This window comes from Dermacentor silvarum, chromosome 7 (genome assembly GCF_013339745.2).
Source record: "Dermacentor silvarum isolate Dsil-2018 chromosome 7, BIME_Dsil_1.4, whole genome shotgun sequence".
In the NCBI taxonomy this organism is placed as follows: Eukaryota; Metazoa; Arthropoda; class Arachnida; order Ixodida; family Ixodidae; genus Dermacentor; species Dermacentor silvarum.
In genome coordinates, this window is record NC_051160.1 from 120,293,885 (window position 1) to 120,320,927 (window position 27,043).

The 27,043-nt window shown below is 47.6% G+C and overlaps 1 protein-coding gene across 3 annotated transcripts in view; it reads left to right on the forward strand.

Annotated features, from left to right (window-relative positions):
- Positions 1-27,043, forward strand: part of LOC125946944 (uncharacterized) — a 90,866-nt gene that overhangs the window by 44,664 nt on the left and 19,159 nt on the right. For 2 of the 3 annotated variants that reach the window (XM_049671156.1, XM_049671158.1), the window contains exon 4: positions 23,089-23,157. The exons of the other annotated variant lie outside the window; for it this stretch is intronic. In XM_049671156.1, the coding sequence (XP_049527113.1) occupies positions 23,089-23,157 (69 nt within the window). The remainder of the gene's footprint in view (positions 1-23,088; positions 23,158-27,043) is intronic. 3 annotated transcript variants of the gene reach the window in all.

A 27,043-nucleotide genomic window follows, 5' to 3' on the forward strand; every position in this document is an offset into this window, starting at 1 on the left:
CAATGCCGCATGTCTCCCTACTGTGAATTTTGGACTATGCCCTCAAGTGATACCCCAGGGTGTCTCTCTTGAAACCCTGGCTCCAGCCAGCAACTATCATATTTCCGTCTTAACTGATCCTGCACCGCCTCCTGCTGCTATTGATTGGGACCTCACGTTGTTAGATTACATAACGAAGATGATCTCCACTGGGGTTCCGGCCGAATACGTGGATGCACTGCATTTCCTGCTCATGTCGTAGCAGGGCATTTTTTATCTCAATGGCCGACCACTGGGCCAAACAACAATTGTCGAGTATTGGGTTCACACGGGCGATGCCAAACCCATAGAACGACGTCGCTTTCGTGTCTCCTCCGCTGAGCGACAAGTTATAGAGAAGGAAGTTGACAAAATGCTTGCGCATGATATCATGGAACCTTCTTCGAGCCAATGGACATCTCCTGTTGTGCTCATTAGAAAAAAATAGAACAGCTGGCACTTCCGTATCGACTACCGGAATCTTAACCAAGTAAAAAAGAAAGCACGTGTGCCCCTTACCTCGGATAGATGACGCCCTTGACTGTATCAGTCGTTCCAAGTATTTTTCTTCGATAGACCTTCGTTCCGGGTATTGTCAATTTGCAGTTGACGACATGGATCGTAAAAAGACGGCGCACGCTAGCCGTCTTCTGTCACCAGCCAATTTACCCACTGCCCAAACGAGGGCGAGGCATTCACGTTCGGTGATCGAGTAATCACTCGATCACCGAACCTGAATGCCTCGCCTTGGTTTGGGAAGTGGACAAATTTCGCCCCTACCCGTATGGACGTCCTTTCACGGTTATCACCGATCACCACGCCCTATGCTGGCTTTCGTCATTAAAAGATCCAACTGAACGTCTCGGTCGGTGGGCTCTACAGCTCCAAGAGTGCTCTTACACATTGGTGTATCAGATAGACCGACTCCATGAGGACGCTGATTGGCGGTCAAGTCATTCAATAGACCCACGAGATCTTCTTTAGACCGGCGAGTCAACGTGCGTCGTCGCGCTTACTGTGTTTGGAGACATCACCGATGAGCAACGACGTGACCCTTACCTTATCACTCTCAGCCTGACGGACCTGACAAGTTCCCCCTCTTTGCTTATGTTTGTGCTGCAAGATGGCATATAGTACCGGTACAGCATGCATACTGATGGCCCTGAACTGCTGCTGGTCGTTCCCAAGCATATGCGTGAGACTGTACTTGCACAGTTGCATGATGCTCCTACCGCTGGTCATCTGGGAGTCTGAAAGACATATGACCGTGTTCGGCGCCGTGTCTTTTGCACCGCTATTTACCACTCAGTGTGGCGTTACGTCGCCTCCTGTAAATCTTGTCAGCACCGCGAAAAACCAGCAGCCCTAACAGCTGGCCGTCTTCAACCCATTGACATACCACCTGAGCCTCTCTTTCGGGTTGGTCTTGATCTACTTGGTCCCTTTCCTCCATCGCTTAGTGGGGAAAAGTGTATAGCAGTTGCTACGGACTACACCACCCGGCACGCGATCACGCTGGCTCTCCCTGCTAGTTGTGCAACCGACGTCGCTGACTTCCTTCTCGAAGCTGTGATACTTCATCATGACATTCCCTGACAGTTCCTTACTGACCAGGGCAGCTACTTTCTTTAACAGGTTGTCCAGCACATCTTGCACACCTGTGCTACAAAGCACAAGTTTACAATGGCGTATCAACCTCAGAACAACTGCATCACAGAGCGGCTCAATAGAACTATGACAGAAATGCTTGCTGTGTACGTCTCGACTGACCACCGTGACGGGAGGCCGCTCTGCCGTTCGTCTCTTTCGCCTACGATACGTGCCACCATGATTCAGCTGGTTTCTCTCCATTTTTTCTCTCGTGTGGATAAGACCCTATACTGCCGTTTGACACGGTCCTCCCAGTCGTTCTCAATACAACATCAGAATATGCCCGTGATGCTGTATCTAGAGCTGCTGAGGCACGTGAGATGTATGCCTGTGTCTGGCCACTTCCCAGCAAAAGCAACGACGCATATATGACGTTCGTCACCGTGATGCCCACTTTAACCCTGGTGACATCGTGCTTCTTTAGAAACAAGCTCGGCGAGTTGGTCTTTGTGAGTAGCTGATGTAGCCCTATCCAGGCCCGTACCGTGCCCTGCGTCAAGTGACAGACGTGACCTACGAGATACAACCGCACGATACCTGCCCACCGCGATCCTCCTCGGATATCGTTAACGTCGCTCGACTGAAGCGACATCACTCGAACCTACTAAGCGCCGGGAAGGTGCCTTCGCCTCCGGGGTGCATGCTACGACGCGCTGCTGAAGCGAACGATGATGACAGGACTGACGAAGACGACGATCGCCAATACTCGCGCGCACGGGATTCATCTTGTTTGCCTGTCTTCCGCCCCTTGCATATACCGTGTAAATATATTACCAAGCGTCTTTCCCCCGCGTAACAATATCTACAAATATTCCACAGCTACACTGTTTCTCCACAAGAGAAGTAGAAAGTTACCTATTAAGAACGGGGGCAGGCACGGAGACACAATCTCCAGCGCTGTTCACTGAATGCTTGGAAGAAGTATTCAAGCTCTTAGCCTGTGAAGGCTTAGGAGTGAGGATCAACGGCGAATATCTCAGCAACCTCGGGTTTACAGAGATAGTCTGCTGACACATTGTCCTATTCAGCAACAATGGGGACGAATAACAACAAATGATTGAGGACCTTAATTGAGAAAGTGTAAGAGTGGGGTTAAATATTAGTATGCAGAAGACAAAGACAATGTGCAACAGCCTGGCAAGGGAACAATAATTCAGGATCGCCAGTCAGCCTTTAAAGTCTGTAAAGGAGTACGTTTATCTAGGTCGATTACTCACAGGGATCCTACACATGAGAGCAAAATTTACAGCATAATAAAATTGGGTTGAAATGCATACCGGCAGGCATCACCAAATACTTACTGGGAGCTTACCACTGTCTTAGAAAAGTGTACAATCATTGCATTCTACCAGTGCTAACACATGGGGCAGAAAGCAGGAGATTATCAAATAAGCTCGAAAGCAAGTTGAAGGCCACACAAAGAGCCATGGAATGTGACATGTTAGGCGTTCATAGAATGTGGATCAGAGAGCAAACGGGTATAGCCGACATTCTAATTGACATTAAGAGAAACAATGAGCTGAGCAGGCCATGTATGGATAGGATGGATAACCGATGGACTGTTAGAGTTACAGAATGAATACCAAGAGAGGGAAACGCTGTCGAGGACGGCAGAAAACTAGGTGGGGTGATGAAGTTAGGAAGTTTCCAGGTGCAAGTTGGCATCAGCTAGCACAAGACAGGAGTAATTGGAGATCGTAAGGAGAGGCCTTTGTCCTGCAGTGGACTTATATATAGGCTGATGGTGATGGTGACCATTGCTTGGCCTTGATTTCGAGTTGTATCCTGATCTTTGTTAATTTTTGTTGACTGTGTCAGGTCATTGTCTAGATCTCTATCTGAAACTCAATCAGCAGCGATGGGGATCTTGATCTTGTTTTGTCATTGGTAACCTCGGCCGCATTTCGTGCTCCGAGTCGCAGTCGTCCAATGCGAAACATGTTGGTCTCGGTGCCGTTTTGGAGATCCAGGTTTTTTGACTGCACTTGTTTTTCTTTGTTCCCGCCGTGCTTCGTTGGCTTTAGTCGTTTAGTGCACTCTTTTGCTCCTGTTAGATGTTCTATTCGGTATCATGCCCATTTTGTGGCGCATTCATGGTTCGGGTCACTCTCATGTATCCCGCAGTTGTGGCATAGGGGAAGGATTCGGGCATAGGGTTCGGGCAGACGTCGGCCCTATGCCCTATTTGGCAACAAATTTTACACGTTTTGATTGTATTCTTATAGGGGAAGCAGGGACCCTGCAATGTGAAAGTATTGCAATTTACTTTTATTCATATCTGCTGACGACCAATTTTCGAAACCGCTTACGCAAGCATCGGTCGCTGATGACCCGCAGCCCGGTCGGTGATAACCAACGAGCCATACGAGACGTGAAACTGTTTCTGAAGATGTACCCAGACTTTCAGATGGCTGGAAGTGCTGCCTCGAGGCGGCTGTGAAACATCACAACATATCGTACACCACTGGTTTAGGCTACGGTCCTCATTTTGCCACTTCGGGCACAGCGCCCATACTTCCTGCAGATCGCGAGCTAAGCCTCCTAGAAAACCTTGAAGTCACTCATGCAAAAAAAACTGTAAAAGAACAGTAGGTCTACAAGCGCCGCACGAAGATAAACTTTGATAAAAAGCAAAACAGCGAGAAACCGGAAGTACAACCTCGCGACTATGTCCATATAAGTAAAGGAGCTGTGCCTTCAAACTCAAAAATTTACGGACCATTTCAAGTGGTTAAGACCGCATCCCAGCATGGAATATTGAAGAACGTCTGGTACACTGGATATTCGGGTCAAACGAAGTGCGCCTCTATTGGAAACACATTTAAGTATTACACTTGAAATGGTGGATTGCACTTGAGATGCAATCAACGAAGTCCGGAAGAGTGAAGCGGTCTGCGCTGGATTCATGAAATAAGATGAAAGGGGGGCAAAGGGAGAAGTGAGATTAGATGGCGGACAGCACCCGTCTCACTGAGATAATGTCTTTTGTATAGCAGTTCTTGTTAGGAATGCGACAAGATATATAAAAGGCATAGTTCAGAGCACTGATTTATCGGCCAGACCGCCGGGCTTATCTTCAGTAGAACTTTAATAGAAAAAAAGTCACAGGCCTGCGCGGCACACGCAGCACAGTCGCAGCGCGAGCTGGTAGAGCGGCTCAAGAGTAGCTGGAATTTGGGCACCGCGCAAAACAGGGTCTTCGCGGCACTCTATTCGCCTCGTTTTCACGAGAACGATCTGAACTGTCCGCCCAGCGTCGACGGCGATCTGAGGCTTGTAATGCTCCCTGCACAGCGGTCTGCTGAGCCCGATCAAGCCTTACAACTGCCACTTACATGTCGGGCGCGCCGCGTTTTCAGACACCTTAACTAGATGGCGCACCAAACTGGCGGGATATTCTTCTGGCGGGAATTTTTATGAGGTATTCTTCAGCACGAAGGCATAGATGACGATTTCGTGGAGCTGTTGAGGGAGATATATAGAGACAACCAAGTAGAAGTGGTTGGGATGGTCGAAAAGGTAATCAAATGGTGGGAATTCACCAAGGATTGAAGCTAGGATGCCCTCTGTCACCATTGTTGTTCACGCTTTACGTTAAGGGTATAGAAAGACGACTGAAAAACGGCGAATTAGGTTTTGATTTATCCTACATGCGTAATGGATAAATGGTGCAACAGAAGGTCCCTGGACCGATGTACGCAGACGAAATTGTGCTACTAGCGGACAATAAAAAAGATTTTCAGATACTTGCGAATATGTGCGGGAATGCAGCGACAAATCTAGGCCTTAAGTTTAGCACAGAGAAATCAGGAATTATGAACTTTAATGAAGAGACGAGTAACTTCGTGGTGTCAATTCAACAGCAATTAATACCCATAGTGAAGCAATATAAGTACCTCGGCGTACACATAAACGAATGAAAGAATTACTCAAGCAACCACCAAGATAATCTGAAAATAAAGGGGAAGCGGAATGCAGCAATAATGAAACACAGAGCACTGTGGGATCACAATAAGTATGAGGTGGTGCGTGGAATCTGGAAAGGAGTAATGGTGCCAGCGCTAACATTCGCAAATGTCATTATATGCTTAAAATCGGATATCTTGTCGGGTTTCGAAGTTAACCAAAGATCAGTAGGCCGGTTGGCTTTGGGAGCCCACGGTAATACCACAAATGAGGCAGTGCAGGGTGACATGGGTTGGGCCTCTTTTGAAGTCAGAGAAGCACAGAGCAAAATTAGTTTTGAAGAAAGGCTCAGGAACATGGATGAAAATAAATGGGCGGCTAAAGTGCACAAGTATCTCTACATGAAAAGCGTGGACACAGAATAGAGGAAGAGGTCAAGGAAGTTGGCAACCAAGTATAGGATAATCGAAACTGTAAATAGGCAACCAGAAGTCATCAGAAAGAAAGTGAGAGAAATAGAGACCGTGATTTGGGTGCAAAGAAGGGAAACAAAAAGGACCATGGAGATCTACGAAAATGAGAAGAAATAAATTAGAAGGGAAAATCTGTACGATAACACAAAGGGCAGTGCCTTGCTATTTGAGGCTCGAGCCGGTTGCCTAAGGACCAAAATATACCGGAACAAATATTCGAAACTAGATGAGGCATGTGTATGCCGCAGTAAAGATCCAGAGGCCACTCAGCACAGTCTAATGGAATGCGACGGGATCCACCCAGCAAGAACCGTAGGTAACGTGCAACTCCCAGAAGCGCTTGGGTTTAAAGTGGAAGGAAACATAAACAGATCAGCCGTAGAGATCAGCAAGAGACGATTAGAGTACTGGTGGAAAAAAAGCAGGGAAAAGATTGATACGACGTCATCTCTGAAAATCATAGGTAGCGGCGGTACAACGTAAATTTTTGAAAAAGAAAAAGAATAATGAGAGGTAAAAAATTAAATCAAGCAGGCTAGTGACTATTTGTCGCCACCCCGTTTCAAAAGGGATGTCAATAAATCATCATCATCATAATCATCAGGCTCGCCAGTTCTTGAGAACGTTGAATGCCTGCTTGGTCAGAATCACATATTCAATGCTGCAATGGCTTTACAAATATTGTAGAAAATAACACAACTACAGAAAACGAAACTATTAAGTTTACAGCTATGTGCCTCAGCAATGAGAAATTCTATCAGAATTTTCTAAACTACACTAATGATAGATATGAACCAGATAAAGTGAATTTATTATACACAGTTCAGAACTTTACCATTAAAATGTGAGAGAGACTTTTACCGAACCCTAATAAACAATTGAAACCGGCAAATTGCAGTACACCCTGCTGTAACACGAACCAAGAGAAGAAAATCTATACTGGTTTCTCAGAAATAAAACTTTGCAGTTGAGAAATTGGACGAATTTTTCCCTTTCAAGAACTTTCCTACAACATACCGGCTTCTGCAAAAGTGATTTTCCTTATAAACATTGTAACAAATTCACGTCAGTTGTAAATTCATTCAACAAGCTTGTCTGCTTCAGATGCTGTAGACAAAGCAGTTTAGAGGACGGCAATTTCTGTTCTCGGCGCAGAGTTGGGGATTCGTAAACTTTGTCATCCTACGGTTTTAAACTTATCATTATTTGGCAACTCTTATTTGGTTCTCTGAATTTAAATAATGCACGCTACGGTCACCAAAATTGAACTTTTGATCTCAAGTGTAACAAATTTATTCAGACCTGTCCCCGGTGTGTAATAAAAGAATTGTTTTGCGTTTTTCATGTATTTGAAGAGGTAGCATTGGAGTTGGCCCAGAGCTAAAGCTTCCTCTTAATGCGCTTAGCATTCTTACTATTGGGGGCGAGGAGTTACGGAGTCGCCATGTGTCGGAAGCGCCACGCTTGGGCAGTATGAGGGATAACGCGGCGCGCGCCTCGTAGGTTTCGTTGTCGGCGCTCAATAAGAACACCACGCGGGAGCCCTCCTGGCCATTTCTGTAACTACTCTCCAAACGAGAGAAGTTTGTTACTGTCAAAATAATAATCTTGGGAAAACGGAAAGCGCGGAATAGTTTACAGGTGCTATTTGTTTGCTGAATACGTACAGTGCACGCCCATTGTACGCGGTCGACGCGATGGAGTCCCCCGAACCAGCTTCTTGCGTGAATGGTAGGCAGTCGCTATGTGAAATGTGTTTTTAAAGTGGGCTGTCTGTATAACCAAATGGAGCATAACACAATGACGCCTCAATGCAACGATCGCACGGGTTCGCAGCGACTGACTGCGCGACTGCATACATGTTCGCGCACAGTGTTTCGCTTTCGCTGCGAGCGTCTTTTCGCACCGCGCCGTGAGCTTTAGGCCGCAGCATAGGGAGATTTGGCAGTACACAAGCAACTATTCTTGCGTGGACGCTATAGGAGCTGTTCAAAAATAGTTTCGTTATAAATAGGGACTTCCGCGTTATACGGCGACTCGTGATGTGCCATCGCGACGATGGTTAGATTTTAGTAACAATTACTATAAACAATGGTCTTCTTTTGGACACTGACGTTGTACTTAAACAAGAGAAATCACTCACATGACCACGTTTTGGCAAAGACAGCTACTCGCAAATAATGTGATGAACTGATTTCTATAAATCCTGGTTGTTTGCCATTATGATTACGTTTTGAAGAAGGCGCATTAACAAAACCAAGCAACTTGTCGCATTGTTACTACTGATCATCATGTATTGATTACTTCAGTGTTTTGCATTGTATAAATGATTTGATTGTACTTCTTTTGAATTCATATGTATGGCCTCCCTGCTATGATTTCTTGTGAGATCGGCAGTATTGCTAAATAAATAAAAAAATAAAATAAAAACACAAGTTTGGCAGTCCGTTTACATTGTCATCGACGCTTTCAACACAGGCAAGAAGTCAAAAAAGCTATTGCTCAAGGGCATACTTCGCAGGACGTGGGATGCCTTTATAGTAAAAGTGCTTGTTGACGTGGATATATCAGATGCACAGGAAGCATTTCTGTGTCGATCCTAAGGGAGGCGGTGACCTATCGTTCTTTTCGTGCTCGTCTATTGTCATTTTACTGAGTTTCAGTACACTCTCTTGGGAGAAAATTAATGGAATATCAAATATACTAACCAGTCACCCTTCTTTGAACATAAAGCAAGTGAGCAAACATTATATTTATTTATTATATCATCGTCACAGCTACCGTTCGCAATACATAGCATCTTTAGCGCTACGATAATTTCTTTCCTAGCTCATAACCGCTGCTCACATTTTGCGACGTGCACAGAATGCGATGAAATGCGCCATTTTAATATTTATATGAACGTGGCTAATAAAGAGAACAGTTCGTTCACTTATTTTATTATACCTTTACATGTGCCAGTTATCGCTGTAGTGTTAAGCGAGAATAAGACATGCCCTATTCACATATAAAAATATTGGTATATATTATGATTAACCGTTCAAGAAAAATGCTCAGCATTCATCAGTTTCCTGACACCTCCATATATTACCCTTTACAAAAGCGCCAAATTCGAGCGGAAATCTGGTTTAATCCGATTGTCTGAAATTTTGTTCTGGGCGCAAATGTCGGGTACTGTCTGGTTTTGCCTGAAAAGGAGGGACCCTCCATGTGTTGTAGGGATTGAGGTGCCTTCCCGCGCCTTGTCGCGCAGCTCGCGCGTGGCCCTTAGCTCGATCACCGGCAACATGGCGGACACGGCTAGCGCTCCGGAGCTACTTTCCCGCGCAAACCGTGCTCCCCCCCCCCCCCCCCGATAATGGACTTGCCCTGCGAGAACACGTCATCGGGATGCGTCCTGATTGGCCTCCGGAGTGGCGGCCCCCGGGCAGCCTCTCCACCGGAGCTCTCTTCCGCCGAGCGCTTCCTCGCCGCGGCAGATGCTCACAGGCCCGCAACGAAGTGGTTGCATGAGACCGTCGCTCTCGCGACTGCTCGTTCTGGCGCTTCGTAGACTACTACCTTGTTAGCCCTAGGGCAGCGGGTGCCCGTATTCGATCGGTCTTGTGGTGAGCCTTTGCCCGTAAGCGCCTTGGCTGTCGCACTGTGCTGTATCTTGGGTGAATAAACCCGAGCTTGTTGGCGATCTGACTCCGGAGCCTTCTCTGCGCCGTGTCGGAGAGTCGACGAACCCTGCCGCATCGCCTTTGTGCAATGCGAAATGGGGAGCGTCGTGCCCTTTCCTGACCGTCGCTCGTAGGGTAAGCCTTGGGCAAACCCCTCCCCACAGGGTGCGACTTGGTATGTGCCATTAGTCCTGCTTACATCGATGCGATGTGCCAGAAAGTTGGTCTGATGCGACGCGATGCGCCAGTTGTCGCATTCATGTAAACGCCACTAGTGAACTTCCTCGATGACAGCTTGGGTTACTAGAATTGTACCACTGAGTATGTTCCGCTTTTCGTGATAATCATCACAGCATAAAAAACATCACCAAATACACACTCACCATAATATAGATTGCAAATCGCCATAACGTCGCCAAACATTGAAACCGATCGACGCGCCGCTATTTTTTATGCAAATCAAAGGGCTTATCTTAATCAAACATGGGTCACCAACCTTCCTCAGGGACACATCTCATCATCATCATCAGCCTATAGTTATGTCCACTGCAGCACGAAGGCCTCTCTCTGTGATCTCCAATTACATATGTCTTGCGGCTAATAAAAAGAACAGTTCGTTCACTGAATGTATTGTTACGGGGAGTATTATATACATTTACGTGTGCCAGTTATCGCTCTAGTGTTAAGCGAGAATGAGACATGCCGCATTAACACATAAAAATAATGTTATATATTATGATTAACCGCTCACCAAAAATGACCAGCGTTCATCAGTTTCGTGACACCTCCATTTATTGTTACCCTTTACAAAAGCGCAAAATTACCTCGCATTCCCGCGCGTGATCGCTCAGATTTTGAGTGGCCAGCCTAGCGTGGTCCAAATTTATCTGTAAGAACGACACCCTCATCCCCCTCTCCCGTCGACCGCCATTTTTCTACGTATGCGGAGCTGAAACAAATCGTCTTTATGCTTCATCTGGTGTAAACTATATTGACTTTTCTGCTATTACAACGCTCTTCAAGCTGATTTAATGGAATATCAGCTCATCGTATAGAAGACCTTACGGCATCTTCACGGTGGTTCACGATATTTCTGAGCATTCCATTTCAAGATCGGCTACTGGCGGTCACCACCAATGGTCTGAAACAATTTTCCGAAGCTCAGAGTAGAAAATGTGGAAGGAACATCTTATACGCACGGTGCTGCCGCAATGTTTTTTAGCGTTTAATGACATAAGCCATACTTTCGAATAGTTTAAAACTGAGCGAAGATGGAATTAGCGGCAACCTTTTCTTTACCGGGTGCGCCATATATTCTTGGGATTACTGATCGAAATCTTCGTATAGTATAAATGAATGTGTGTTGTTTAGTGGCGGAAGGGCCAGATATGGCCAAAGAGCGCCATGCCAGTGTTTGTGAGTTTGCAGTGGAGCGATGAATTCTGAGAAGTAGTTGATGCGTGGCTGTAAAGGGGCCTAAAGTCGCTGTAAAGTGGGTAAGATATACATGTACTAAAATCATAGCATTGACTAATGAGGTGTACTATGAAAATGAAGAATGCATTGAGAAAAAATGATACGATATTTAAAATATTTAGGATGCAGTAATTGACAATAAGCACTACTGTCTAAACAGAGCCCTTAAACCACAAGGGCCTGGAGGCATGTGCTATAAAGAACTATCACAGTGGCATCCTCTGGAAAAAGGATGCGCTACGCACTTGTTGGGTTAATAACATGCAGGAACACATCGTTGAAAAAATCGACGACTGCTTTGGCATTAAAAAGCGCTGCTTCACCAAGAAACATAATGGGATGAAGAGGGACATGCTATTGGTACGTTTGTGGAAAATATTTCTTTCTCTCTGTTTCGGCTTCCGGACACTCCAGGAGGATGTGGAGAACGGTCAGCCTCTCACCACATCTAGCACAGGTTGGTGGTTCATCACCAGCGAGCAAAAAACTATGGCTGCTATATGTATGTCCTATTCTGAGACGACAGAACAGGACATCAGTTCGTCGTGTCTTCGTTACGGAGGGCCAGAACCCTAAGTGTGGTTTAATCAAGTGAAGCTTATTATTTGTTTCAGGGTCCCACAAGCGTTGCCAGTGGCTTCGCAGTTTCTTTTCCAAAAAAGGTTTCACATCTGTGGAAGGGATAGCAGCGGCAGGATTAATAGCTTGCGATGTAGTTGATGTGGCCAACTGGTCTGCTAGCACATTGCCCTCGATGCCTCTGTGGCCAGGCACCCAGCATATAATCGCATGCTGGTTGGTATATACGCTTTACACAGAACGGAATAGAGCTCAGTGAGTACAGGATTTTCGTGTTTGCAGAGTGACATCATGGCTTTCACGACGCTTTGGGAGTCTGTAAATACAATTGCTTTTTTGAGGTTTTGATTTCCTTATATGCTTCATAGCCGACAATAGCGCATGGGCCTCAGCTGTAAAAATACTTGTTTCCGGGTGCAGTACACCGGATTCCGAGAACGATGGACCGAAGGCTGCATAAGACACGCCGGCATGTGACTTAAAAGCGTCTGTGTAAAACTCCGTGCACGAGTACTTGGACTGGAGTTCTAGGAAATGCATTTTGATGTGTCCTTCTGGCGCGTGTTTAGTGACCTCTACAAACGATGTATCGCGATCTATGAGCTGCCACTGCCACGGCGGCAACAGTTTCGCAGGAGCAATAGGACGATGATCAAGCAGCGGAACACCCATTTCCTCACTTAGGATCCTCACACGCAATGAGAACGGCTTTCTCGCTGCAGGTCGGTTATGGAAGAGTTTGGCAGTTGTCACATCGTTTATAGTTGAATAAGAAGGATGTTTAATGTTCGCTTGTACTTTCAGAAAATATATAAAACTGCTGTATGACCTCTGCAGATGAAGTGACCACTGATTCGATTCTACATAAAGGCTCTGGATCGGACTTGTTCTGAAAGCACCAGTCGAGAGACGGATACCCAGATGGCGAACGGGGTTGAGGATATTTAATGTATTTGGCGTTGCGGAATGATAAATTATAGCTCCGTAGTCAAGGCGCGAACGGACAAGGCTGTTGTAGAAGTTGAGGAGGCATTTTCGATCACAACCCCAGGTTGTGCGCGAGAGAATTTTGAAAAGGTTCATCGTCTTCAGACACTTTGCCTTCAGATATTTAAGTTGGGGGATTAAGGTGAGCTTAGCGTCTAGAATTATTCCCAGGAATTTGTGTTCACTGCTCACGGATAGTTTCTCTCGATTGATCATGAGATTTGGCACTGGTGTCACGCCTCTTTTGTTTGAGAAGAGAACGCATGTACTTTTCTGTGCGTTATCTTTGTATAGTCGCTTCGTCACAGATAGAAAGTGGGGTCTGCCTGAGGACTCCCTGCATTAACATTAGCAAGCTACCTTAGTGGGCTATTAAGCTGCAGCCTGTGAACTCTTTCAAACATCAGTGTTACATTAGTGTTTCATCGGTGTTACCTGGAGTAACCTTGAGGAAAACTTAGGCAGCGACCACTACATCCTATGCACGACGGTGCACACGGCAAAGGTCCGCCTAGCCTTAGGGACGGCCAGGCTGACGGACCGGAAGAAATACCAAGAACGCCAGCAGACAGCCCCCTCGACACCTACTACGGCAGAAGGATTGGAGTAATTTCCTAAAGGAACTCTTAATGCCACCACTAAGGAGCTCCAAACCACACCAGACACACCGGCTATAGACAACCACCTAGCCCATCTCTGGGAAGCTCGTAGAAGTCTCAGCAAGAGGTGGAAAACACAGCGCCACAACCGTAACCTACGGCGACGAATCGACCGACTGGCGGAAGAAGCAAACACCTACGCTCGAACACTCAATTACAACAACTGGCACAGCTTCTGTGACTCGCTCAGAGGCACACTGAGCACCAAGAAGACATGGGCCATACTGCGATGCATGCTGAATCCGACCAGTACGCGCACGGAAACGGCTAATGTCATGCGGCGACTCATAGGAAAGTACCAAGGGACGGAGACTGAGCTGTTGCAACAACTCAGGACCACCTACACCGGTGAGGCTCAAACACCTACAACAGCGCCCAAAGAATACCATGGGTAAGCCAACGAAGATCTAGACGCCCCCATCACCTTCGCGGAACTTTACGCAGCCACGCAGACTTTCAAAAGGAACACACCACCAGGACCAGACCGCGTCACCAATGCGATGCTTCGCAATCTCAGTGACACGGCCATCGGACAGCTTGTGCATTTGTTCAACGATAAGGTCTGGAGGAAGGGAGGTCGGGTACCAGCGCCATGGAAATCGGCCAACATCATCATGATCCCAAAACCTGGTAAGCCGCGAAAGATCGGACAGCTGCGGCCCATCTCATTAACATCGTGCGTGGGCAAGCTCTTCGAAAGAGTCGTACACACCCGGCTCGAGAATCACCTCGAGCGTAACAGCCTTCTTCCCGACTCGATGTTCGGCTTTCGCAAGGGAGTCTCTGCACAGGACGTCTTCCTCATGCTAGCAGACGAGGTCTTCAGCCCTCCCCCGGGCAGCCTAGACAGAATCCTTCTCGCCCTTGACGTTCGCAAGGCCTTTGACACCATATCTCACTCCGCGATACTAGAAGGCCTTGAGGACGTCGGATGCGGAGAAAGAACAATTCATTACATTCAGGACTTTCTGCGTGACCGCACTGCAACAATTGCGCTCGGAGCGTCACGGTCACTCCAATATGAACTGCCGGGCCGCGGCACGCCTCAGGGTGCAATTTTGTCTCTGCTCCTATTCAATATTGGAATGCGCAAGCTCGCCCTACAGTTACAGGAAGATGAAGACCTCGGCGTGACAATTTACGCCGACGACATTATGCTCTGGGCGACCAAAGGATCATACGGGGACAGACAAAACACACTTCAGCAAGCCCCAGACACGGTCGAATCATACACAAAACATGCCGGCATGAAATGCGCACCGAGCAAATCAGAATACATACATATTCGACCAGCAAGAGCCCAAGCCAACAGAGCTCCGCCGTTACAACTACTTCTAGACTGAGAACCCATCCGAGAAGTCCAGCGGCTACGAGTGCTCGGAATGCATATACAGGAAACGGGCAGTGCCCGCATCGCCCTGTCCAAACTCAAGCGCACGGTTCGCAGTGTTACTAGCCTCATTAACAGAATAGCACGTAGCAGAGAGGGAATGACGGAGACAGACACCATGAAATTAGTACAGGCCTTCGTCATAAGCAGAATCACTTACGCTCTTCTTGTCCAAGCGGCCCGACAAACTGACATCGACCAAGCAAATCGACTGCTCCGGATTGCCTGCAAGGCGGCACTCGGCCTGCCCGAAAACACGAGCACTGACCGTCTCAGCGAGCTGGGCATGATGAACACATAAGAAGAACTCGCCGCGGCCACACTCATGGCCCATCGCGAAAGACTAAACGCAACACCCCAGGGGCGCTCCGTGCTAACACGACTACGATACCCTCTAACGCCACAGTTCTGCGGAGACGAGACCATACTTATGCCACCTGATCTACGAGCAAGAATCCATGTGAACCCCATCCCACGTCACATGAACCCTCACTTCCACCTGAAACGGCGACAGACCCGAGCAGCCATCCTGCGCAAAAGGCAGGAGGACGCAGACACATACTTTACTGACGCGGGCTTATACCCCAGAGGTGAGACAGCGACTCCTACTTATGTGGCTGTCGCGACAAACCGGGGGACTAGCGTCCGTACGAATGACTTCAAGCGCCACGGCGGAATCCGCGGCTATAGCCCTAGCCATCCGAGACGCTGAGGCCAAGAGCCAGTCGGCTTATATACTCACAGACTCGCAAGACGCCTGCCGGCTCTTCCTTCGGGGAGTTCTACCGGCCGGGGTCGTTCGCATACTAGGACCAAGCCTCCAAATGGACCAGAGGATAACCTGGTGTCCCGCGCACACCGGAGTGGAAAGCAACGATCGGGCGGATCGTCTGGCTCGAGGTATAACAGGCCGAGCGGCGATACATACCGCTCGAACGGACGCCTCTCCGACAGCCGGCAGCACACCGAGAGACATACTTGAGGCACAACGACTAGGAAGACGAACCAAAGCTCCACCTCACCCCAAGCTCAACAGGCGACAGGTGAGGGACTGTTGCCGAATGCAGACAAACACCTACCCACATTTACATGGACTGCACAAAATATTTCATAACAAACACAGCGACAGATGTCCATGGTGCGACTCCACCCCGACACTAGAACACATCACTTACCAATGCACGCAGCGTCCGGCAGATGCCGTCTCGCCGCTACTTAACGATACACTTAGCAATTGGTCGTGGGAGGCGCGACTCTCCGAACTTGACTTGGGAAGCCAATTGGCGACCCTCGACCAGGCCCGGCGCGCCGCAATAGCCAGTGGGGCCCTGGAAGAGGGGCTCCACCCACAGTGACCCAGCACGATCTTAATTTACATAAACTTGTTTCTCTCTCTCTTTCAAAAATCAGCCCTTGTTGCCTATGAAAAGTTGGAGAGTTTTGTATAGCATCCTTCTACTCCTGTTTTTCCTTTGAAACTTATTGGTTTGGACCACCAGTTTCCTTTTTCAAGAAGTTTCAAGAAGAAAGGGGAGGGGCCGGGGGGGAGAGAGGGAGGCCTGTGTACTCCAGTCTTAGCACCTTCTGCTGCCAGACGTCCGCGTACCAGTCGCGTACCAGTCGTGCAGGACTCAGTCCTGCATGGTGGGATCGGAGCTGCGCAGGGCAGTCTCGCACAGCTCCTCGCTACTAATTATTGGTTTGAGGTTGCGGGAGGGGATATTTGATGGGGCATTTCCACACGATATGGGACAGATCTGCTGTCTTGACAGGGCAGAAGCGACACTTGGGTGTCGGGTATGCGTCGGGAAAGAATAAGTGCAAAGTGCGTGGGATAAGAAAAGTGCGAGTTTGTAGTTGGCGCCACAATATTTCTCTCTGGCGCGTGCTCGACACAGAGAGAGGTGGATACGTTAGGCGTTGGTGTTTGTAATGTGTGCAAATTTCATAGAATGTGATGAGTGCGTCTTTATTGGTCTGTTGTTGGGAGTCATTGGGTTCTAGGGTAAGGCCCACATTTCCGCCCACTCGGTCCGTGAATCCTCGAGCAGCGGCATGAGTCATTTCGTTGCCTGGTAGTCCTTGATGTGCTGGAGTCCAGATGAGAGCGATGCAGTTTTTCGGCGGGTGAGCGACATGTATAGAATGCGCGAGCTTTGTAATGTAGCCGCTACTGAAGTTCCGCATAGCAGTCTTCGAGTCACTGATGATGACATCGCAATCAGGTAGCCCCGATGCGAGTGCAATGGCGGCCTCTTCTGCGTCGCCCGCTGAGGTGGTCTTGACTGATGGTGAACGAAGAGCGTTGCCCTGCTTGTCTAGAGCATAAAGATGTTTAGTGTTATAGGCTGCGGCGTCCACATAGTAGACCCCTTCCGCCTGTCCATAGCTGCGTTGTGGCGCCTTGGTTCGAAGTTTCCGGCGTTCGACGTGAAATTCGGGGTGCATGTTTCTGGGTAGGGGTTGGATATGGTATTGGCCGTGTATGTTCGGAGGAAGTTGATGTCGCTTGTTCTCGTTAAGTGGTGAAGCGTAGTGAAGTTATCTCAGGATCTCACGCCCAGCTTCAGTGGTGGAGAGTCTGTGATATTGCGATGATAGATGTGTTTCGGTTAATTCTTCAAGGGTATTAATTGTGGCTGTGGCCATCACCGTTTGTGTGGATGCTCTAATCGGTACACCAAGGCCGGTATTTTGTAGCGATGCCATTAAAGTAATAATGCCTTTTCGCGCTTATCGCACTTTGTGAGTGGTCAGAGCGACGGTCCGCTCGCGTTATCAACGTTGATATCGTGAGCGGACCGTCGCTCTGACCACTGACAAAGCGCGATAAGAGCGAAAAGGCATTATTACTTTAAAGGCATCGCTACAAAATACCGGCCCAAGAGCGACTTTGTGTATCTTGCGGATCAAGCAGTTTACAGTATCCGCTTCCGTCCCAGAGAGTGAGAGATATGGTAGTGCGAAGGTGATTTTGCTTAGGACAAAAGCTTGGATGAGCTGAATCAGTTCCTTCTCTCGAAGGCCTCCGTGTTTATTGGAGATCCTTCCTATGAGGCGTAGCGTGTTATTTACTGTTGTTTGTAGTGCTTGCAAGGTACGCTGATTTGCTCGGTTGCCTTTAAGGTGAAGTCCTAGCACCCTTATCCTATCTACCTGGGGTATGGAGTGCCCTTCAACCGTGAGTTCGATATTCGGGGGCGATGTCCTGAAGCGTCTCGTGGGGGGCAGAAGGAGAAGCTCTGATTTGGTGGGGGAGCACCTAAGATTCAAGTCGTGACCTACTTGTTCGATCTGGTCAATGGCTGCTTGGAGGGTGTCTTGGATGTGCCCGTCCGAACCCCCGATATATCCACAGCGTAATATCGTCCGCGTACAGTTCTTGAGAGTGAAAGCTAAAGGTCGCATAGCCAAATTGAAGAGGAGAGGGGAGCGTACTGCCCCTTGGGCCATACCATTGCTTCCTAAATGTATTTGACGTGATTGTTCGCTGCCTAATTGGAGCGTTGCAGTGCGCTTCGTGAGGAAGCTGCATATGTAGTGGTAGATTCGCTCTCCACAGTTTATACTGTTCGCGTAGAATGGCCAAGTGGGACACATTATTGAAGGCTCCCTTGAGGTCGAGGCCGAGCAACGCTTTTGTGTCGACATGCGTCGCTCGGTTCAATAATGTCTTGTTTGAGCTTAGCATGACATCCTGGCAAGAAAGAGACTTGCGAAATCCAGTCATTTCCGAGGGGAACAAGTGATTATCTTCGATGTATTTGGAGAGGCGTAGGTGGATTACGTGCTCCAAGGTCTTCCCTATGCATCATCTTGTTGTTGCGATAAAACATTCCATGAAAATGGTCGAGGCCTTGAAGCTTGCTAGCTGCATCAGCAAAACACACCCTCACCTTTCTGGATTGAGAAGCTCTCCTGCACCATGGGCCTCTCGTCGTGGGATTACTGAGGGTGTCACTTGCTTCAAGCCACGAGAGCTTGGGCACGCTATATGCCTCACGGAAATTGTTCAAAACCACAACCTCAGTCAGTGACCCAGATGCACGACCGAGCTTAGTTACTCTGCAAATCAACTACACTCTGACCTCATGTGTGAAGTGTTCCCAGAGGAACCCGGACTGCGCTGTCTTTCACGCCATTTTTTGCCATCAATACGGCGCCGAAGCAAACGGCACTTACGATGCTGCTCCGTCTTGTCTTCGAATGGAGGTTTTTGCTACAGCTCTCTGAGAGCCTTCGTATGTCACGAATACAGTCGGTCGCGACTTGTCCTGCGCCACCAGCCAGCTCACCACGTCATGCTAAATAGGTGTATTTTAACAGATTAAACCACCAAAAGCAACGCATGGTCATTTCCCGTCCACCAGCCAGGTGTGCTCTTGTTAGTGCGTCGAATAAGCGCGGTTTGACTATGGAATTGACTCTCGACCTCGAAGGGGTACCAGCAATGTGTGAGTTGCTTCCGTCTCGCAAATTATCGTCTCAAGGTCTTTTCGGACACAAATTCTAGCGAATAGTCCCCCGCTTGGCTTTAGCATGCGTTCCGCATGAAAAGATACGTGCCTTCAAAACCTTTTGTGCCTGACACATGATGCTAGTAATGGCCATCTATCTATCTATCTATCTATCTATCTATCTATCTATCTATCTATCTATCTATCTATCTATCGTCCCTCTTATTGCCCACCCAGTAGCCGAAGTTGTCTATCTACTTGAGCCACTAGGAATGTGCTCGGTGTCATGATGCCCATCGTGGTCATTCCACCTTAGTCATTCCATGATCCTGATCTGACTTGCGTGGTGCCGTCGTCGTCAAACTTTCTACCCTGACCTAGTGGTCGAAGTTGTCTAATTGCATGAATCACTATGAATTTTGTCGTTGTCATTTTGCTCGTGGCCGTTGCTTTGGCCACGAGCAACGTGGCCGTTGCATTTAAGCTTTGTCATCAAAATCTTGTCATGTCGTCGTCCTCACGCTATCGTCGTCGCACAGTTGTCATGCATTTGTTGTGACACCACCATTATGATGTAGTCGCGCTCGTTCAATCGTCGCCAATTCAACTCTATCATTTTACTCTCGTCATGACGTCACCCTCACGCCCTCTATGTATACCAGTGGTGTACGTTTCCTAGTAGCTTCGGACACTAATTATGTGGTCGTGGTCGTGATGCTGTCATGATCGTTGCATCGTGGTCACTCTAATTTCTTCCGACTCTCGTCATGCCATCGTCGGCGTGTCACTTCTCTTATGCTTTCGTCCTCACGCTGTCGTTCTGCCATTGTCACCACTTCAGTAACGTCATCGCATTGCCGTCACATCGCCTGCACCTTTCCGTAAACGTCATTTTTCTACGGTAATTTATTGAAATCCTACACCGTTCAATTGTGATTATGGCGCTGTTCTAATGCATTCGTCATCGCACCATCTCGCCGACTAATCCGATCTCAGACCACCATCGTTATGTCGTGTTCGTGCCGTAGTCGTTACGTCATCTTCGTCACACGCGCTCTATGATACAGCGGTCGTCAAGCCGTTGTCACCATACACTCGTCCTCATCGTGTTGTCCTCATACCGTATAATGTCATCGTCGCCATACAGTCATCGGGAGGCTGTCGCGGTCGTTCCGTTTTCGTTATTCTATCAGTGACATCCGACACTCGTCATGCCATCACCATCAGCTATCCCCGTCAAACAGTAGTCGTCTACCTGTGCCCTCATGCCGCCATCGTCTCGCTGTTCTTCTAGCATCGTCATTCCTTCAGTCACGTCATCCCATTATCGCCATTTCACCATCGCCATATTAACCTTCCTCGACCCATCGATGTCATTTCTCGTTCTTCATTGCATTGAAACCATGCTGTCATTATTCAATCGTGATTATGTCGTCGTGAGCATGCCATCGTCTTTATTACAGCTTCGTCATCCGTTTGTCGTCATATCGTCGTCGTCCAGCGAAAGTCTTCATGCACCCGTCGTCATCTCAATGTCCTAATATTATCGCCGTCAAGCTGTCGTCGTTATACCACCGCCATAATTTCAGAACCGACATCTCGTTGTAATGCCGTCGACGTTATACCGGCTTTTTCGACACACGGACGTCATTCTTTAGTCTTAATTTCGTCGTTGTCACAGTGCTGGCGTAACACAGTCGTCGTCCTGCTGCCATACTGATGGGCGACTTTGGTAAGTGAGAGCCATAGCAAAGTGGGGAGATATCAGAAGATTTCGCATAGAACCCAACTACCGTGGGTGTTAGAAGGACCACTATACCTGGAGGACTATCGTGACTTCAGGAATACGGTGTGTCCTTACGTTGTTAGAATTCTAATTTCATCACCGTGGGCAGTCATTGCGAAATAAATTCTGCCATAATCTTTTTTTTTTTGTTTCACTACAGCGCAGCAGTTAACCTTTAGTTATTCGGGGTTTTTCCTGCCATGCTCACCCAACAAACGGCAGTCGGCAAAGGGGTTTCTGTTTCAGTTTCCGCCTAACAAAATTATGCTTTCTCGTATATTGAAATTGCACTCATATGCTAGCCTGTCTGCATGTTGTGTGTAAGTCGTAGTTGACGAATTTTCTTACGCTATTTACTTTGAGAAATTCAATTACTTGAAAAACCCACTTGCGCTTGGCGGAGGGCCTGCATGATTGAGGATGTATGCTGTGCTAACCGTACCGCCACCTTGGGCCGCGAACACTCAGGCAGAGGTCGAACGGCAGCTGGAAAAGAGCCTTGTCTTTCAGTTTCCGCGTAACCGATTTATGTTTTCTCGTAGATTAGAATTCGCTTGCCGCCAGTTATGTCATCCGATTCCTGCAGGACCGCTTCGAATGGAGACACGGTCTTCCAAAAAATTTGATCTCCGACCGGTTGACCACGTTCCGCAGTCGCGAGCTCCGCATTTAGCTACAACAAGCTGGAGTCGCGCATAACTTCGCGTCTGCCTACCATCCCCAAGCGAATGGTCTGACGGAAATGTCAAACCAGACTTTACAACCTCGACTCGCACCGTATTGCAAGAATCACAAACGAGGCGAAGCGGATTGGGAAGACCATCTCTAAGCGGCTGCATACGAAATTAACACGGCTTTACAGAGCTCAACAGGAACTTCTCCATACGACATCGTGTACGGCCAACTACCAAAACTGAGCGCTACATTCGGCTTGGACATGCCAATAAAATTGGACGTTCCGTGGCACGACAGACACTTTGTCACAATATCCCAACCGAGGCGCGCAGGAGGATTGCGCAACATGCATTAGAAAGGTATTACGACTGACGCCACCGTCCAGCACCACAATTCAAAATAGGCGACGAAGTGTGGGTACAACGAGGGGCACCGTCTTCTTCAAACAAACTCCGCATTAAGTAGGAAGGGCCTTTCATTATTACTGAGCGCCTGGGTGATAACGTTTGGCGAGTGAGGACTATGGCTTTGGACTCGCGCATCCACAAAAGAAAACAAAATAATCTTGCTGTGCATGTGTCACGCATTCAGAAGTGCACCCTGTCGACATGCAACGTGGCATGGGCTTTTCTTACAGGAGCAGGCCAGTCGCAGCGTGGCCGAGTGTAATAAATAGTGGGGTCGTGGCTGGGAGGCGGGATGAAAGAAGCGAAGGACGAAGTCGAATAGAACAGCTTGCCGAAGGAACGGGTGTTTTGTCTGTTTTCGTCTCTTACAATACAAATATATATATAATATATATATATATATATATATTAGTTGTTGAAGTTGTGTGTACCTAAGGATTCAAGTTGCTACGGTTAAAAAGTAAGCGTAATTGGAAATGGTTTGACAACACCCGTGCCAGATAATTACTGCAATATTCTCATTTCTTCCAAGCTTTACTACACTAGACTGGTGTGTGTCTGGCGACAACTGCATACACACACCTTCCCCAGTCCGGTGCGATTGCAGCACATTTTCCCCACGCAATACCCGAGTGCTATTTGCAAGTTATGTCAGGCAACTAGAGCGACACTCTCACACATGTTGTGGGAGTGTCCTGTTATAGCAGCGAAAATGGCAGTAGCTCCGGAGGCTCTTGTGTCGAAGTGGGCCGCCGCTCTGCGCAGCTCCAACCTCAAAACACAAGAGTCCAGCGGGCCCGGGAGGCGGCGACGAGGCAAGGCCTCGAAGTCCCCTCATGGGAGACCTGAGCCCGGTTCATTAAACTTCGCCGGATTTGAATAAAGTTGTTTCCATCCATACATACACTAGCCTAAGGCAGCAAGTGAAATAACTGAGATGAGATTCATTTTCTTTCCTAGTTTCCTCGGACTATGCCTACGAGCTGAAATTTTGGGAGCCTACAGAGCACTGCGCCATCATGACTATAGGTGAGAGAATATGCGACATAATATTCTAAGTAACTTTATATACAGTCGCGTCCGGAATGAGTTGCAACACGGTAGCCGTGGTTGTAGGAGCCGCAATACTACACGCCGACGCTAACATAGCATGTTTTTATTTATGAAACTATTTATGAAGCCAATTTTTCGTAAATCGGCACGACCGTGTATTCTTGTGGCACCGTGCTGGGGTATCTCGGCCACCCTGTTGCGGCTGCAATTGCAAGTGCTTGTACGTATACAGGGTGTTTCAGCGAACACTTTCCAAATTCTTAAAGGTTGCCTGGCAGATAGCACAATTCTAGTTCATGAACTGGCCTACTTGAAGGGGCGGACATTACTTGCACAAAAAAATTATAAGCGTAATCGACCGATTTATAAATATTAACTAATTAAGCTTTAACTAATTACCTTATGGCCCATATTGCAATTTACAAATTCTAGCCTTGTAGTTCGCAAGGCGATGGATCCACTTGGGACGAATTCTGAGGATGACACCAGTTTCGAGATATTCATTCCCAAACTCTGCAGAGAAGTGCATCGGCGTTCCAGTTATTTTCTTGACAAAACGTCGTTTTACGCATTGAAACACAAAAGTAACTGGAACGCCAATGCATTTCTCTGCAAAGTTCGGGAATTAATATCGCCAAACTGGTGCCATCCTGAGAATTCGTTCCAATTGGGTCCGCCGTGCGAACTCCCCGGCTACAATTCGTAAATTGCAATATGGGTCATAAGGTAATTAGTTAAAAGCTTAATTAGTCCATTTTTGTTAATTAGTCGAGTATGTATTTTGTCATGGCTGTCACCCGTTCACCGTCTGGGCGAAGTCGATCGATGCGGTATACAAGCCGGTGGGTCGTTCCGTACTCAAGCGAACACAGTCAAAGAGTCAGAGTCGGGAGTAAACAAAAAAAAAACAAGATATTTATCGACTGCTAACGATACGCAAAATATTAAACTAAAATACTTAAAACACACAAGGCAACTTACACACCTGAACATAATATAACACAATGATGACGACAAATATGGCGAGCAATTAACAGTAGATATTAAAATGAAACAGGGCGCGGATCAAATATACAAGAATACACGGAACAGTAGTTCACTAAAACAAAATTCAACCGAAAACAAAGTTCAACAGAAACAAACGATGTCATACCCATGGCCGGGCAGCAGCAGTAAGTTCAAAAAGCGTGCAGTCGGCGCGCGGAGCTTTCCCGAAGAATGCCGGCGAGCCAATCTTGTTGAGGTGGATGCGATTGCTGGGCTGGGTTTCCCGGGAGTCTAGATGTGACGACTTCCCGGGAAACCCAGCCTGAAGCAGGTTGAGCTACCTTGAGGCGAAATACCGTGAGCTTCGTAGCAGACGTTGGTTTGTCGTCTCGTACGTCAACGAGGTACTCGGAGTTGCGGCGCGGCTAGGCGGCCCAGGCGATACTGGACGGCACTAGACCCCAGATGGCTTCTCAGCAGATCATATGTTCAGCATCTAGACTGATTAGTAGGGCTTAAAACCTGCGCTTAAATAGCCTCTCCTTTCCCTAGTTCCCTATGTCGGGGAACTGCAGGTATGCAGAGTTCACCTAATTATTTCATGACTCCTCCCAAAAGTCTTGGCAATCACCCTTTTAATCAGGGGCGAGGGAACGATTGATTCTCCCCCCCGCTGTCCAAGGTCGTGCCCCCCACTGCACCACACGGACGCACACGCACACACTTGGGTAATCCTCGTGTCGCTATCTCTAAACTATGAGCCGCACCGTGGGATCACGACGTTTTTGACGCCCGTTAATCGGCGTGTTGCTGTCTCGAAACTATAGGCCGCAGCGTGAGACCACGACGTTTCTGGCGCCCGTTAATCGGCGTGTCGATGACTTGAAACTATGCCACTCCGTGACAGATTCAATTTTTTTCTGCAAGTAATGTACGCCTCTTCGAGCAGCTCATGAACTAGAATTGTGCTATCTGCCACAGGCAACCTGTAAAAATTTTTGAAAGTGTTCGCTGCAACACCCTGTATACAGCCATACCGAATGTTCGTTCCGGTAAATGATGGGGTTAACCTGTGATACATGAAGGAACTGGTTTTGTAGAGATCACCTCGGTAGGGGACCACAGACAGATTTATTAAGGAACAGTTTGCAGTATGCACCGCACACAGGGTGTTTTTTTACACTGTACCTATTTTTTATAAAGGGCTGTCTAGTGCAAATGGCGTTTTTGCCTAGGTGAGTGGCACATACGTTGTCTCTGATAAGACAAAGTTAGGAAGACTGAGAATAGAAATTCCTTTAAAGCTTTTGATTGCAGCCTCGCGTGTAGTTGTTTACATGACAAATTCGGACTTAGTCCCATTTCAAGCGGCCCCCACTTTTTTACATGGGCACACAAGGAAAATTTTCACCGTGGACGGGGTTGTCCTCATGTTGTACCACATAACATATAAATGCGATAAGAAAGTGCTCCGCGCGCGTATTGGTACTCGTGTGAGGATGACTGGAGAAGGATAGTAGCTTGATGCATGCCGTTTTTCTGGAGCTCAATGTTGGAATTCACTGTGCTAAGCGCGCATTAGGGGAGGAAAAATTTCGAGGACGCTTAAGCTTCGCCTTTAAGAGTGGAACGACGTAGCATTCAAAGATCCCTGGCTGGTTATCAGGCTTTCCGGCAACTCAATTTTGTTTTCTCGTGTGTTAAAATTACAATCTGACGCTATCACGTCTGTAGGTTGTGGTCAAGTCGTACTTTACGATTTTTCTGACTGGTTTTACTTTGAGAAATTCAATTTTGTTCGCTAATACCTTGCGCCACGTGGAGGGCCAGCGCCGGTCGGGGTGGTTCGGGATGATTATTCCCGCCAACGACGAGGGCGCGCCCACGCCGACGCCAGATTTTCTGCGACACGGCGCCCTTAACGCTATCGCGTTAAAACAGCCTTCTGCTCCTACTAGCGCTTTTCCCGCTGTGCGTGGATATCCGTGAAGTTGTATCTTGGACGTAATGTGCGCCGGGTGCAAAAAATATGGGTGATCCAAGAAGGCCCCTGGCGATGAGCGCACATTCTTCCTCGCGCATATAGCTGCACGTCGTGTGCTCTCAAATTTCTGAAATGTTGTAAAGCGAGAAGCATCACGTTGGCTGCCGGCGCTTTTTATCACGCCTGGATTGCGACGAATGCTCATGGAGTTAGATATGGTCATGTTTGCCTCTGAAGGCATGCCACCGTGGTTGTTAATTTTAGTATTCAGCAAATATTTACTGCAATTTACAGGCCGATAAAGCAGGGAACCTTACCCGCCGTTGTGGCTTAGTGATTATGGCGCGGTGCTGGTTAGCACGAAGTCCCTTGATCGAACCCCTGCCGCGGTTGCAGCAACGCGATGGGGACGAAATGCAAGAACTCCCCTGCGTACTGTGTATTGGTTGCAGAACAACGGACCCCAGTTGGCGAAAATTAATTCAGCGTCTAGCGCTATACGGTACGCCTCATGATCAGATTGCAGTTCTCGTATGTAAATTACCAGAATCCAATATTTTTTTGGTTGTAGACCTTACTCCGGGCAATTGTTCATATAGACAATTTCCTGTCAGTTTGGAATGAACGAAAACAATTATCAAAATTTAGAAATAGACTGTTCGAAGTTATGGTATTAGCGGCAATATATGTGCGCCTCGCATAAAAAGTCGCAGAAAAGCCGTGCTCGTTAAACTAATTCTTTTTATATAAAATTGGTATAGTGTCAAAAACACCTTGTATGTGAATTACATAGTTCACAACGGCATAAAAGAAAAAAAAAAACGTCGGGAAATTGTTCATGTGAGCAACCGATCGCAGGAAGAGTCCTGCGGGAAAAGTTGGAGCAAGTGA